Below are 14,206 nucleotides of genomic sequence, written 5' to 3' on the forward strand. Positions count from 1 at the left end.
CCTGTCTTGTTCCTGGTTTTAGTGGAACTGCTTTGAGTTTCTCTGTATTTAATTTCATGTTGACAATTGACTTGCTATATATTGCTTTTATTATGTTTAGATATGACCGTTGTACCCTGATCTCTCCAAGACCATTATCATGAAGGCTGTTTCAGCATCTAATCAGATGCAGATGATCATTTGTGTTTTTTTCTTTCATTTTGTTTCTATGATGGATTATATTAACAGATTTTGAACCATTTTGAACCAATGAACAGATTTTGTTGAACCATCCCTGCATTTCTGGGATGAAGCCTACTTGGTCATGGTGGATGATCTTTTTTATGTGTTTTTGGATTCAGTTTGCCAGTATTTTGTTGAGTATTTTTGCATCAGTGTTACCTGAAAGCTTTAGAACAAAACAAAACAAAAGCAGACACATCTAAGAGGGGTAGACAACAGGAAATAATCAAACTGAGGGCTGAAACCAATAAAACACAAACACAGAGAACAATAAAAAGAATCAAAGAGTTGGTTCTTTGAGAAAAATAAACAAAATCCATAAATCCCTATCCAAAATAATTAAAAGGCAAAGAGAGAATACCCAAATCAACAAAATGAAAAACAAAATGGGAGACATAACAACAGGTACTGAGGAAACCCAGAGAATCATCAGGTCATACCTCAAAACCTGTATTCCACAAAATTGGAAAATCTAAAAGAAATGAACAAATTCCTTTTTTTTCCTTTTTTTATTTAAATTAGAAACAAGCTTGTTTGATATGTCAATTCCAATTCCCTCTCCCTCCCTCCTCCCCTGCCCCCCACCAACACCCTATCCCATCCCCTTTTTGAACCCCAGGGAGGGTGAGGCCTTCCATGGGACATCTTCAAAGTCTGTCACATCATTTGGAACAGGGCCTAGGTCCTCCCCCATGTGTCTAGGCTGAGAGAGTATCCCTCTATGGGGAATGGGCTCCCAAAGTCCATTCGTGTAGTGAGGATAAATACTGATCCACTACCAGAGGCCCCATAGATTAACCAGACCTCCAAACTGACATCCTCATTCAGGGGGTCTGGAACAGTCTTATGCTGGTTTCCCAGCTATCAGTCTAGGGTCCATGAGCAACCCCTTGTTCAGGTAGCTGTTTCTGTGGGTTTATCCAGCCTGGCCTTTGCTCATCACTCCTCCCTGTCTGCAACTGATTCCAGAGTTCAGCTCAATGTTTGGCTGTGGGTATCTGCTTCTGCACAAATTTCTTGACAGGTACCACTTTCCAAATTTAAATTATGATCAGATAAACTATTTAAATAGATGGATAACCTGTAAAGAAATAAAAGCAATCATTAAAACTCTCCCAACCAAAAAAAAAAAAAAAAAAATCCCAGGGCCAGACAGTTTTAACACAAAATTCGACCAGACTTTCAAAGAAGAGCTAATACCAATACTCCTCAAATTATTCCACAAAGCAGAAACAAAGGAACATTGTCAAATTCTTTCTCTGAGGCCACAGTCACCCTGATATCCAAACCAAACAAAGACTCAACAAAGAAAGAGAATTACAGACCATAAATACATTTTCAAGGCACCAACAATGCAATCAAACACAAAGCCACAGGGGCTAGAGAAATAATGGAGACCCAGAGGTGTCATATATCTTTAATCCTAGCACTTAAGAGGCAGAGGCAGGTGGATCTCTGTGAGTTCGAAGCCAGCCTGATCTACAGAGTGAGTTCCAGGACAGCCAGAGCTACATCATAGAAAGACTTTGTCTCAAACAAATAAAGCAAAACAAACACACAAAGCACATACTGCTCTTCCAGAGTACCCGTATTAGGTGTTCTAGTAACAGAACATCAGCTTGTCGGGAAATCACAGTAAAGCAAGAAGCACTGTGACCCTCTCAATTTTGGGCCTTATCATTAAGGACTTCGTGCATATCATGGTTGTATTTACAAACTAGAAGTTGAGCAGTCAGTAAATGTCATTGAATGCTACATCAAACCCTCTCCTGTTAGCCAGGACCCCTAAGCATTACTCAATAAATTCCTGCTTCCAAGACACTTCACTCTCAAATGGGTTGACTCTTGCTTCACCCACAGGACAGGAACAACACAAGGTTTCTTGTTATGTTAATAAAAGCAGTGGACAGTGGAAGGACATTCAAAGGATGCATTCTGAAGAGTGTGGCATTAGTAGAAAGCCCTGTAGGAGTGTGCACTTTGCAAATCAGATACTAACAGTGGTGCTGAGGACTTACTGTGTTTCATGTGGGGAGCAAATTGAGCCAAGAGACATTTCTACATGTGTGTCTGGTGTGTGTGTGTGTGTGTGTGTGTGTGTGTGTGTGTGTGTGTGTGTGTGTAAAGATGCCACAGCATGTGTGGAGGTCCCAGGACAGCCTTGGGAGTCAATGTGAAATCTGGGACCCAACTCAGGTCATCACTGTTGGCAGAAAGTGCCTTGACTAGCTTAATCCATCAGCTCAGAGATAGCTTTCTGATAGAGAGTTCACTCTTTCATATATTTTTCTACTTAAATAGTTTCTGTATGCTGCCATTGAGGCCAGAGTCCCATGAATCACGATTGTCTCCCTTGCTTCAGTCCTGTCCTCTGAGCATCTCATAGTTTTCTTCTCAAAGAAAGAGATGCACTTTTTAGAAACCAAGTAAAATGGCCAATCAAAATGGCCTTGCCTACCACCTTCACTGTTTACTCTAAACAGCTAGAAAGCTAGCTGTATGTCCCATCTCACTGGAGGGATGTCCAAAAGAAGATTTCTCTATTCTTAATTATACATCAAATATGCATTATTTCTGGGCAGTCATCCCTCCTGGGAGTTTATTAGCTTGACATCCTCTCACTAATATTTATTACCCAGAAGTGGTAGATAGATCTTAGTACATTGTGCTGAATGGGCACTGTCTATTAATTTCATCTTTTCCCCCAAGAAAAGGGAAAAAGTATAAAACTATGTGGTGTTTAGTCAAGGTTCTGACAAATACATCTCATTGAAAACATGGGTTGGTAGGGCTTCATCACTCAACTGGTTAATAACAGGCTGGGCTAGGTTCACATATTAGAACTTATACTTAGTAAATGCTGCACCAGGAGTTTATGAGCTCTGAGTGGGGGCAGATTTGTAGTGTTCCATTCCCCATCCTATTAAAACTTCAGCTCCTGGGTACCTGAAAAGACCCCTTGTACCAGCTAACATATCAACAGACAAAGTGAGCCCAGCCCTCTCACTGAGCTCTTTTGTGTTTTCTCTTAGCTGGGGAGCAAAGCCAAGAGACCAGCCTAGAAGAGGAACATTAATTTTGTTTTCTTCTTTCAAGAGCCACAGGCTGTTCAGTCTTTGTCTAAAAAGCAATTGTTTGCTTATTAGTATTAACTAATTTCATTCATTTTTTTTTTTTGAGACAGGGTTTTTCTGTGTAGCCCTGGCTGTCCTGGAACTCACTCTGTAGATCAGACTGGCCTCGAACTCAGAGATCCACCTGCCTCTGCCTCCCCAGTTCTGGGATTAAAGGCATGCACCACCCCCACCCAGCCATTCATTTTTTTATAATGATTGTGCTACCAATTACTCAGTGTATGCAAGGTGCCAAGTTTAAGTTCACTTCCTACAAATATCCTTTCATCTCACACTCAGGACAATCCTTAGAGGCACAAACGTTAATGTTCCTGGTTTCAGAAACCAAATGAAGCCCAGGAGAGCTTAAGGAACTTGCCCTGTAAATAAAGGTGATCCGAAATCAGCTCAAAGAAAAGACAAAGGCCATGCTTTATCCGTTACCCTTAATCTCCTCCTCTCAGTTCACACTACCTAGCTCAGTCTGGACTTTTCCAGTTGGCAGAGCTTTTGATACCAACTGTGAAGGGATCCAGGTCAGCAGAAAGTCACTTTCTAAGCCCTCCATCCTTGGCCACAGATGAAAGTCATTTGTACAGATGTTTCAGCAATGGGGTTGAAATTTTAAAGGGGCCATCTATGCTCAGAAACAGGATCCCCAAACTCCAAATCCCATGTAGTACTAGGTAGCTCACTGGCTTTGAACTCACTCTGTAACCCAGGCTGTTTTTACAGTGATCCCCTGTCTCAGCCTTCTGAGTGCTGGGATTGTAGGTCTGTGTCACCACACTGGGATTCAGAGCTCTGCCTTCAGAGGACTGATGATAGCTCTACCATCTTATTGGAGAAAGACTAAAGCAGGTGGCAAGAAGCACGTAGCCAAGTGGTCTTGACCAAACTAGTTTGGTTGATCCTTCCTGAGATCTGGGGGTGCTGGGGGAAGTCGTGATTACTTGTAGTAGGCAATCAAGGCCATTCATGACCATACAGCAAAACTAAAGAAGAAAAGACCAGAGTAATAAAACAGAATTTTGCTCAGGACAAGTCAAGTATGGATGTCCTGGACTCCTTCAGAATTGCTATAAACGCCCTGCCAAGTGGAAAAGTCCTTCCTGAGCTAGGAAGAGTGAACCAAGAGAATAATAACTAGGTCCTCTTTTAAGGCCCCAACTTTCACAAAGCCCCCATCACAGGCATAATGTGTGGAATATGTGGGATAGAGGTAACATTTTTTTCTACTACTCTCTTTTATCCACTTTTCCCAAGTCTAAATTGACAGTGTATAAACGGTGAAACCCAAACATATTGCAGGGCTCCATTCATAATCCTGCCACTAAAAAGGACCTATCTTCTTTGCCATTTTACTGATGGCCTTCCCGACTGGTTTCATGTGTGGTGGGTGTGTATGGGTAAATGTGTACATTAGTGTGTATGGGTACATACGTGTGCACATCACGTGGAGGTTGCTAGAAGTCAACCTCATGTGTCACTCAGGATCTCTCCACCTTGTTTTTTGAGACAGGGTCTCTCACTAGGACCTGGAGCTCACCAAATATGCTAGACTGGCTGGCCAGGAAACCCCAGCAATCCATATGTCCCCACTTCCCTGACACTGGTATTACAAATGCATACCACCATGTCTGGCATTTTTACATGGGTGCTGTCATTTGAACCGAGGTCTGTGTGCTTTCAAGGCAAGAACTTTACCAACTGAGCCATCTCCCCAAGCTCCTGTCACATGATTTTAATCATACATATGAAAGATGCCTGTGTCCTGGCTTATTCAAGGCCAGTAGAGCTTTAACTGAAAATGGTAAAGGCAGGAAGTGGTTTAAACACTAATCACAGGGGAGAAAGGTGTGGCTCCAGATAAGGGAAATGACCACTCTCAGTCATGTTTGAAATGTCAGGGCTAAGTTACAACAATTGAATTGACAATTCTGCTGTGTGCAACAGACAAAAAAAAAAAAAAAAGTGTGTGTGTGTGTGTGTGTGTGTGTGTGTGTGTGTGTGTGTGTGTGTGTGTGTTACAGCTCAAGTAGCGGAATCTAGAAATTATATCTGGGTCAACTTTGAAAGAAGTGGGTGGATAGTTAAATTTACTTGAATTATGAACATAATTGCCATGATATTTAGCTTTTCTTGTTCTGGGGAAATATGGCCTCAGTACAGATGAATGTCACCATGAGGCCAGAACACTTTGAACCATTACCTTGTCTGCCTTAACACCCTATTAGTCTCAATTCCAGACATAAAGTTAATCCTGTTTTAAAAAAAAAAAAATCACTCAGTTGAGGTTAAGTGCAAATTCCTGCATAAACACACTGTCTCCACACTTCATGGTTTAGTGACTCTGTGACTTTTAAAAACTTTTAAACATCCAGGTGTTCAAAGAGCTGTGATTGTTTTTTCTTGGAGAAATAATGTCTCGCAGTATTGGTGGAACATGATCTGTTTGGAATCTGGGACCTCTGATATCTGACACTATCACCGATGACCAGAGGATTACACATGCTTTCTGATGATCACTGCCTATGAGCATTGTATTTCTAATGCCAGGCAGAGTATCCTATGCTAGGAGTTACATGCTCTAAAACTATGGCTACCTCTGCCATGACGTGGACATGAGAGTAATATGCAAACTTGACAACAAGTCTAAAGGACTCTCTGATGGGAGATCTGGAATATCACCCACAGGACGTGCTCACTGAGCGTAGGCCTAGCATCATATAACATGGAGTCAGAGACCCAAACACCATCCTACACGCTGTCTATTTGAGCAAGGGTATGATCTGCACCCACTGACTGCTTCACATTGCCCATTGTTCAGCAGGCAAATCCAATCCAGTTTTTAGTCCTCCTGTTTCCTGTACACAGCCACTTAGTGCGTTACCTATCCTCCCACAGGGATCCCCCACATACCCTGTGTTCAAAAATATAGTTCAGCTGAAGTATTTGAATGACCTTTTTTCATAGGACATTTCATGATAGAATTGGTTCCTCTAAAATTGTCTAAACTCTTTGAAAAGTCAATTTTCTTTTCTTTCCTTCAGTGCTAAAAATTGGTGTTTGGTTTTTTTCCCTAGGAAAACCTCTTTTTCGTGATGGAATATCTTAATGGGGGAGACTTAATGTACCACATCCAAAGTTGCCACAAATTTGATCTTTGCAGAGCCACGTAAGAGCCCCATTTGGTATTTGTGACATTCTGTATTCTTGGTGGTTTGCGGGTTTTTATTTGCTTTTCTGTGATTGTGTGTGCGCTTGAGTTTGTGTATGTGCACATGTGCAAGCAGTGCCCTTGGAGTCGAGAAGAAGATGCCCTGGAACTAGAGTTACAGGCAGCTACGAGTCACCTGCTGTGGGTGCTGGGATTTGAACCTGGGTCCTCTGAAAGAGTAGCAAGTACTGTTAACCACTGAGCCATCCATCTCTCTAGCCCCCTCAGATGTTATTTTTCTTACTTTTTTGCTTGGCATGCCTGAATTCCAGAACAGGGTAAATTGTTGGGAATAGTGTCAAACAAGCCAACAGTTTCCCATTTTTGTAAATGGGAAATCCACTCCTGTCTTATTTCATGTTCAACATGATACAGACAATTAATTCATTTAATAGGAGCCCTCTCCAGCCCATCAAGCTCTTAACTCATTGAGCACAAATGCAAATATATGTCCTTTAGAAAGGACAGTGAAATGGAATATGGATATCCCAGGTAGTCCTGGGGATGGCACTGAGCTGCAGCCTGTCATGGGTAAGCTCAGAGGGAAGTTATAAAGCATTCAGCCCTTTGTGTATTTGAAAATAAACCTCACCCTCTCTGGCACCAAACAGCCAGAGATGCAAGTGGAGCCAGCTGTTTCCCTGGTAGGACTGTGGCTGGGTCGCACAGCTGTCCTGCAAGTGTTGTTTGTCTCTTAGTCTTGGGTCCTGCTTCCCTCCTGATAAACCCACGGTGACACACACGCAAAAGTAAGCAGTGGAATTAGCATCATTTACAAATAATAGCTAGGGCTACCAGGATGGCTCAGTAGGTAATGGTGTCTCATGACCTGAGTCCCATCCCAGACTCCCATAGGTTGTCCTCTGTTCTGCACACATATACCATGACACACAATAAATAAATAAATAATAAATAAATAAATAAATAAATAAATAAATGTGTCTTTTTTAAAGATAACTATGTACTAGCTTTTTTCCCTCTATGTTCAGCCATCTATCATATACCTCCTCATGACCACTTTGAGTGGTTTAGGCTGAACTGGACTGAAAGATGCACTTGGTCCACCAGCTGCTGCAAAACCCAACAACATGGCTCTTTTATCAATTCTAGAAGCGAGTGCTGGGCCACTCCCATTGTCTTCAGGCATCTTCAGCCAAGCACCTGCGATTATTTTATCGGATATCTGCAGCATTTCACAGAAATCACTGGGCATTATGCACTCACACAAGGATGTGTGTGTGTGTGTGTGTGTGTGTGTGTGTGTGTGTGTGTGTGTGTGTGTTAGAAAAGGTCCATTCGGTCCCTGAGGGTTCTATAAAACATGAAGCTAACTTGAACACCTACTGCCCTACTGTGTCCTAAATGCATTCTTCCTAGGACCCAGCAAATTTCACTTCCAGGAAGGTCTCCCCTATGTCTAGCTTAATCCTGCTAGAGAGACATAAACTCATTTCCTTTAAGCCTGTCACCACTGACAATGAGGACCAGCGCATCACCGGCTATCTTCTAATATCCTTTTTCCCCCTCTTGGGCTATGGCTCTGGCCCATGCTTAACATCATCAATATGAAAATATTCTAGCCAGATATGTTGGGAATTGCCTGGCATAGAGCTCTGTGGACTCCAGACAGAATTTAAAATAAAGGAGGATGCTATTTTCCTGCTATACTGTACTATTTATTACATTTCATGTTTTCGTGGGTTTTAAGGTAGTTTGGGCATTGCAGTTTAAAAGACCAAACAGCAGATTCACCAGCTCTTAAATTATGCTTTCTGGGCAGCACCGGTGAGCTAGAGCCTTTGTGTTAAGTACAGAGTGGATGACATCTTCTTTACTGGAATTAAGCAAAAGTGCATGGGTGCCATTTAAACAGATATAAACTGTCACAAGGCTTGAAGATTGTGCCCTGCTCTGTTCCTATACTCATGCTGTGTCTTGGCTGTCTTTCTTACAGGTTTTATGCTGCTGAAATCATCCTTGGTCTGCAATTTCTTCATTCCAAAGGAATTGTCTACAGGTAAACCATGCTCCATCTGCCTTGATTTCACAACCCAGTCCATTAAAGTTGAGTGATGCGAAAACATCATGGGAGAAAAGTCCCTGCCCAGAACAGTCCCCACTGTGGAGTTCCAATCCTGGAAGCCATAGCTTCTGTCTTGTTTGGTCCTTTCTCTTCGCCCTTATTCTTATTCTTGCACTGGTTTTCCCTCTCCTCCTCCTGTCACTGCTTCAACTCTGGTGCCTTATTTCTGCTTTCTCCACCATTTGTCCCCTTTGGAACCTCTTGCTTTTATTTTAGGTCACCTAGAAATGCTTGTGCAATGTTTCCTCTTGATTTAGAGAAGGAAGCTCTTTCAACATCTCCGAAAACTTACCACTACATGCTACAGAAGCACACAGACCACCTCCTCTGTCCTCTTTAGTGAACTCAAATTTTCTCTTTTGCATGGTATTATTTCATGTTCTGCTGCCAGAGCTCTTAGATAAATGCTATATTACACTTCAGTCTTTTCTTCTCCAAACACAATTGACTCATTTAGCATAAAATCTTCCAAAGTTAGTTTTCAGATGTCTGGTTTCCAGACTCACAATAGATGAAGAGAGGGAGGGAGGGCATGAGTAAAAGGAGCTGAGGAGTTGGCTGAACTGCCAGAAACCAACATGGGGGCTTGATCTTGGACAGCCATGACCTGGAGTCACCATTAAAAGTTCCATTGTCTTACACGTGGCTGTCTAGAGCCTTGGTCAACACTGAAGCATTGGTGTTTACAAAGTATGGTCCTGCTATCAGGAAAAAACAATCATACACTAAGAACACTCCATTTCCAGATGTGTCCTGGTGAGGATGCTCTGCATGGTATCTCAAAACTGAAGACCTAGGCTTGACTTGGGAATCCAGTCAGTTTAAGTACACTCTGAATATAAGCTTCTGTTAAGCTCTGTGTGTGTGTGTGTGTGTGTGTGTGTGTGTGTGTGTGTGTGTGTGTGTGTCGCATGTATGCATACCTACAGAGAATAGAGAAAACTTCAGATTCTTTGGAGCTGGACTTACAAGTGGTTGTGTGATACCCAGCATGGATCCCGAGAATTGAATTCAGGTCCTCTGGATAAGCAGTAAGCACTGTTAGCCACTGAGCTATCTCTCTAGAATTTTTTCTAGCTATCCAAAAAGTAGTAGATTAAGGATAATGACTTTCAAGGATCTCCTGCAACCTCATGAGCACATTAACAAATGCATTATTCTTCCTTATTAGAACATAAGACAAACTCATAACCTGTATCATTAAACATGCCAATAGCACTAAAATGAGTTTGTGCTGTCATATCTCCATATTCACCTAAACATTATTTGAAAACCTTGATCAAAATTCATGATTTTTCTTAGTTTCATTATAATTCCTGAAATATGTAAAAATACATTTGTACTTAATATTGGATAGTTTGTGTGTTGCTAGGTGGGCAGACTGGTGTGTGGATGAAGGGAGTGATTGGGTCAATAAATGAATGGATTGGTGAGTGGACTAGATGGATGTGAAAGAGGGAAAAGGTTAGGAATTTGGAAAGACAGAGAACTAGATATCACAGAGTCGAAAGGGACCTATGAAACTGAAACCCATGTGCCCCAGTGGTTCTCTTATCATTCAGCATGGGGCTTCCATCTTGGTATGCTGTTGGATGTGCAGAACAAAAGGACCAAAAAATGTCTTACTATGAGAAACAGCATACACTCATTTTAGGGTTTTATCCACATATGTGAGTTATGTTTTTCAGTCTTCTTATGTACCAAGCAGGGAAGAGTATTTGGTTCATTGAATGAGGTCATAGTAGATCTTTGAGAGGCATCATGAGATAATTAAAATTGAGATGAGGCCATTAACTCTGCCCGCATGCTGCTTGGCGAAGACAGCAAGCTGCTGATGGAGAAAGTTGACACCAAACTTCAGCTGCCAATGACACTGAACTTGGCTGTTTTAAAAGACGTTTCAAGGGTTCAGGGGTAACTTGACTGGTATGAACTCTTAATGTGATGATTTAATGTGGCAGAGTCTATTCATTTCCTCCTGTGGACCACATAGGATTACTTCTGTCTGTTTACAAACTGTAGTTAGTCATTTTGAAGGGCTACTTAAAAATTAACATAATTCTGTGGCACATTAAAAACAGAACATTATTCTGTCATAGCTCTAGGGACTAGAAGACTGAAATCAATGTATGACCAGGGCTAGCCTTTCACCAGAGGTTCTAGAGGAAGATCCTTCTTCAACCCACCCAGCTGGAGTGGCTGCAGACATTTCTCTGTCTCCACCAGGACCTTCTCTCCTGTGTGTCTCCCCTCTGTGTGACATGAGAAGGCATGATAAATTTAGTCTGCCTTCACCACACATGCAATTCAGGATGAGTTCATCTTGATACCTTTACCTTAATTATATCAACAAATACCCTTTTTCTTAAATGAGGCTACTTTCACAGCACTTTAGGGAGTAGGGCATGGATTATATTTTTATTATTTAAAAAAATAACATATGCAAAGCCGGACATGGTGGTACATGCCTGTGATCCTGGCAGCCAATAGACTAAGGCAAGAGGATTACAAGTCAAGGATAGTTTGGGATACACAGTGAGTTCCTGCATACCCACATGCATTCGTGCCTTCGTGTGTGTGTGTGTGTGTGTGTGTGTGTGTGTGTGTGTGTATGCGTGTGTGTACGTATATGTATGGGGTAGGCACCATTTACTACTCTGTAACCAGTATCATGAACTGGTCCCTGATTGAAGATCATAATGGGCAGAAAATATGCAAAATTCACAACTCTAAAATATCTAAATGAAACCATTTCCTAGATTTTCTTGGAGGGCAGAATTACTTGAAAAGATAGAGGGCAGTACATTCTAAAAAGTTCAAATAAATAGGATTCCAGTTTTAAAGGGAGAGAAAAAGACCTTGTCAGAACTGCTAGCACTCCAACAACACAAAAACTTCTTATCTTCTGGTAGTGTTTTGTTTTGTTTAAGAGGAAGAGGATTTTCTAATAGAAAAAGTGACTTCAGAGGAGCTTGCCCCACCCCTACACATACACATACACACACACACACACACACACACACACACACACACACACACACACACACACCCATGAAGGAAGCCAAGCAGAAATAGACAAGTCAGTTAGAGCTGCCTAATGCCCGCATGTGGAACAAAACTAAATTCACCATTTCAGAGCCAACCACAGGACAGCACAGAACTGAACTGATGAGATGGGGAGAAGCAGGAGAGCCTTCTCATGGAAACAGTAACATTTTAAGAGATGCTGCAGGTCCAAGTTTGAATGTAATATAAAACCAAGTACTCAGAACATAGACATTAGAAGAAAATCTAGATCCATAGCTCTGAGAATATCAGAGCTGAGAAGGAGTGACTGTGGTTATAAATGACAAACTAGGCCTCACCTTCATATCTGAGGCCATTTCCAAATGTTCTCCCATGGCCTGTCTCAGCAGATGCCACCAGAGATAAGCAAAAGGCATCATGGGCCTTGTATTGGTTAGTAACAAGAGGCTCAACAAAGGCAAGTGACACAGCTGAGAAGATCCACCATGAAACCAACTGTGACTTGGCTTCTGAATAGAAGATCTTCTCCAGCACTGACCACATGCCAAAGGATTCCACTTTATTTTCTGTTATGCTTGATGCACATGTGCCACAGAGACTAACAGTGGACTCGGACTCTAAAGTGCTTCTCTTGAGTCTTGATATCCTATAGTGAAGAGTAAGTTGAATGACTTTGCCTTGGAATGTTCTGGATCTTTAGTTGCTCCAAAGAACCTGGCTACTCTTCTGCCTCCATTTCTTACTAGCTTTGGGGGAAAAAAAATGGTCTTTCAGGACCTTTCCATTCCAACCTAGGTCTCTCGGAGTTTCTTTCCCACCATCCCAAAGACATCTGTACTGCTTTAAAAAATGGATTGGAAATTTGACATGAAGCTTATTTTTCCTAGCCAGAGGCACAGAGAACATTTATTTTTAGAATCAGTTAAAATACATCCGTGTATAGTTTCATGAGGCCAGTTTGATGAGAAAGACCAGGTGGTCTTGGTATAAAAGAATGTAAGATAGACAAGGTTTGCATCCCAGTCCACTGACTGTCTATGTGGTCTGGATAAATAACATCATCCATGAGAAACTTTTATCTTATCTGAGAAAAAAGAAAACTATACTCATAGTAACTTGATGAGTTGAGGAGATGGCTCAGTGGGTAGGAAGGAGTGTTTATGACTCAAGCTTACAGACCTAAGTTCAAATCCCAACATCCCCACAAAAAAAAAAAAATCCAAGTATGACTGCATGCATTTGTAATCCCAAGGATGGAGGGAGAGGAGACAGGAGGACCTCTGGGGATTACTGGTTGGCTGTCTAGCTGCAAGTCCAGTAAGAAACCCTGTCTCGAGCGGAAAAGATGGAGACTGATAGAACAGGATACCCACCATCTTCCTCTCTCCTCCACACACACACATACAAGTGTGAGCACCTACCCACACATGCACCTGTATACCTTAATACATACATCGCATACACTCATACTGTAACATGAACTGTAAAATAATAATAACAGCTTGATATCAAAGGTCTACTATGAGACTCAAATGATGAAATAGATGTATGTGTAAGCCAAAGAACTCAGGGAAAGTAGATATTGTGGCCATTGTGCTGGTCTTCTCTAAAGCACCGCAGGTGGATATCTAACTCTCTAGAGATGTCTCCCGTCATCTTCAGCCACATTTTAGAACTATATAAACATATCTATAAATGACAAACTGAAAATGACGCCAATATGGCATAGCATATGGATTAGCTAATAAGCCTGAATTGTTAGTGTATGAATTTAGATCAGCCTGTAATTGGACTGAATGGATAAACTTGATAAGTTGTGTATTTAGCTCTAGTGAAAGATCAGGCGACAGAAGACCAGCACTCTCCAAAGAGAAGGATCAGACACAGCAGGCATCTTCTGTCTCGGCTGTGAAAGTGGCAGAAACAGAGAGAAACAGGTGTTATCAGGAATCTGAGATGTGTCTAGGGATCCCCAGTCACACAGAAACTTGGTGACATGTGGGTAGTAGAGATGACTAAAGTGGACCAAATGGAAGACAATGACTCCAGGGACATCTGTTAGGTCTCAGCTACAGCAGCATAGCTGGGGCCCACTCTTTCTCTAGTCAGCTTATTCTCACAGGAAGCGGAGCTAGCTGTTAGAACAGATACTCAGGTGTGCTTCCCAGCTAATAGGCATTGGTTGGTTGTTAAGTGATTCCATAAATAATCTTGAGTGCTTAGTGTGTTGTCAGAACTGCCACTGGGGCAATGACTCGGGATGCTAATATACTCACTCTCCAGCTGAGACATCCACATGGAACATGGATGGACTCCTTCTCCTGCTGACACACCCACATAGGAAATATGGATGGATCCCCTAAGGTGCAACAAGTATTCAGAAGGGTGTGGAAGGTATGAGAGTCTACTGCAGTGTCTGGCCCAAGCTGGATGGCCAGGGCAGCAAGGACCTCAAGAGAAGCCCTGAACATGAGCCACTGCTATGGGAAGGTGGGACAAATGACAGCAGGCAATGAGCAACTGAGAACAGCTATTGTGGGA

The 14,206-nt window shown here is 41.9% G+C and overlaps 1 protein-coding gene across 2 annotated transcripts in view; it reads left to right on the top strand.

Moving 5' to 3' along the window:
• Positions 1–14,206, top strand: part of Prkcq (protein kinase C theta) — a 76,977-nt gene that overhangs the window by 43,015 nt on the left and 19,756 nt on the right. For both annotated transcript variants that reach the window (XM_035442841.1, XM_035442842.1), the window contains exons 12-13: positions 6,422–6,513; positions 8,510–8,572. In XM_035442841.1, the coding sequence (XP_035298732.1) occupies positions 6,422–6,513; positions 8,510–8,572 (155 nt within the window). The remainder of the gene's footprint in view (positions 1–6,421; positions 6,514–8,509; positions 8,573–14,206) is intronic.

Source organism: Cricetulus griseus, chromosome 3, assembly GCF_003668045.3.
Source record: "Cricetulus griseus strain 17A/GY chromosome 3, alternate assembly CriGri-PICRH-1.0, whole genome shotgun sequence".
Lineage (NCBI taxonomy): Eukaryota > Metazoa > Chordata > Mammalia > Rodentia > Cricetidae > Cricetulus > Cricetulus griseus.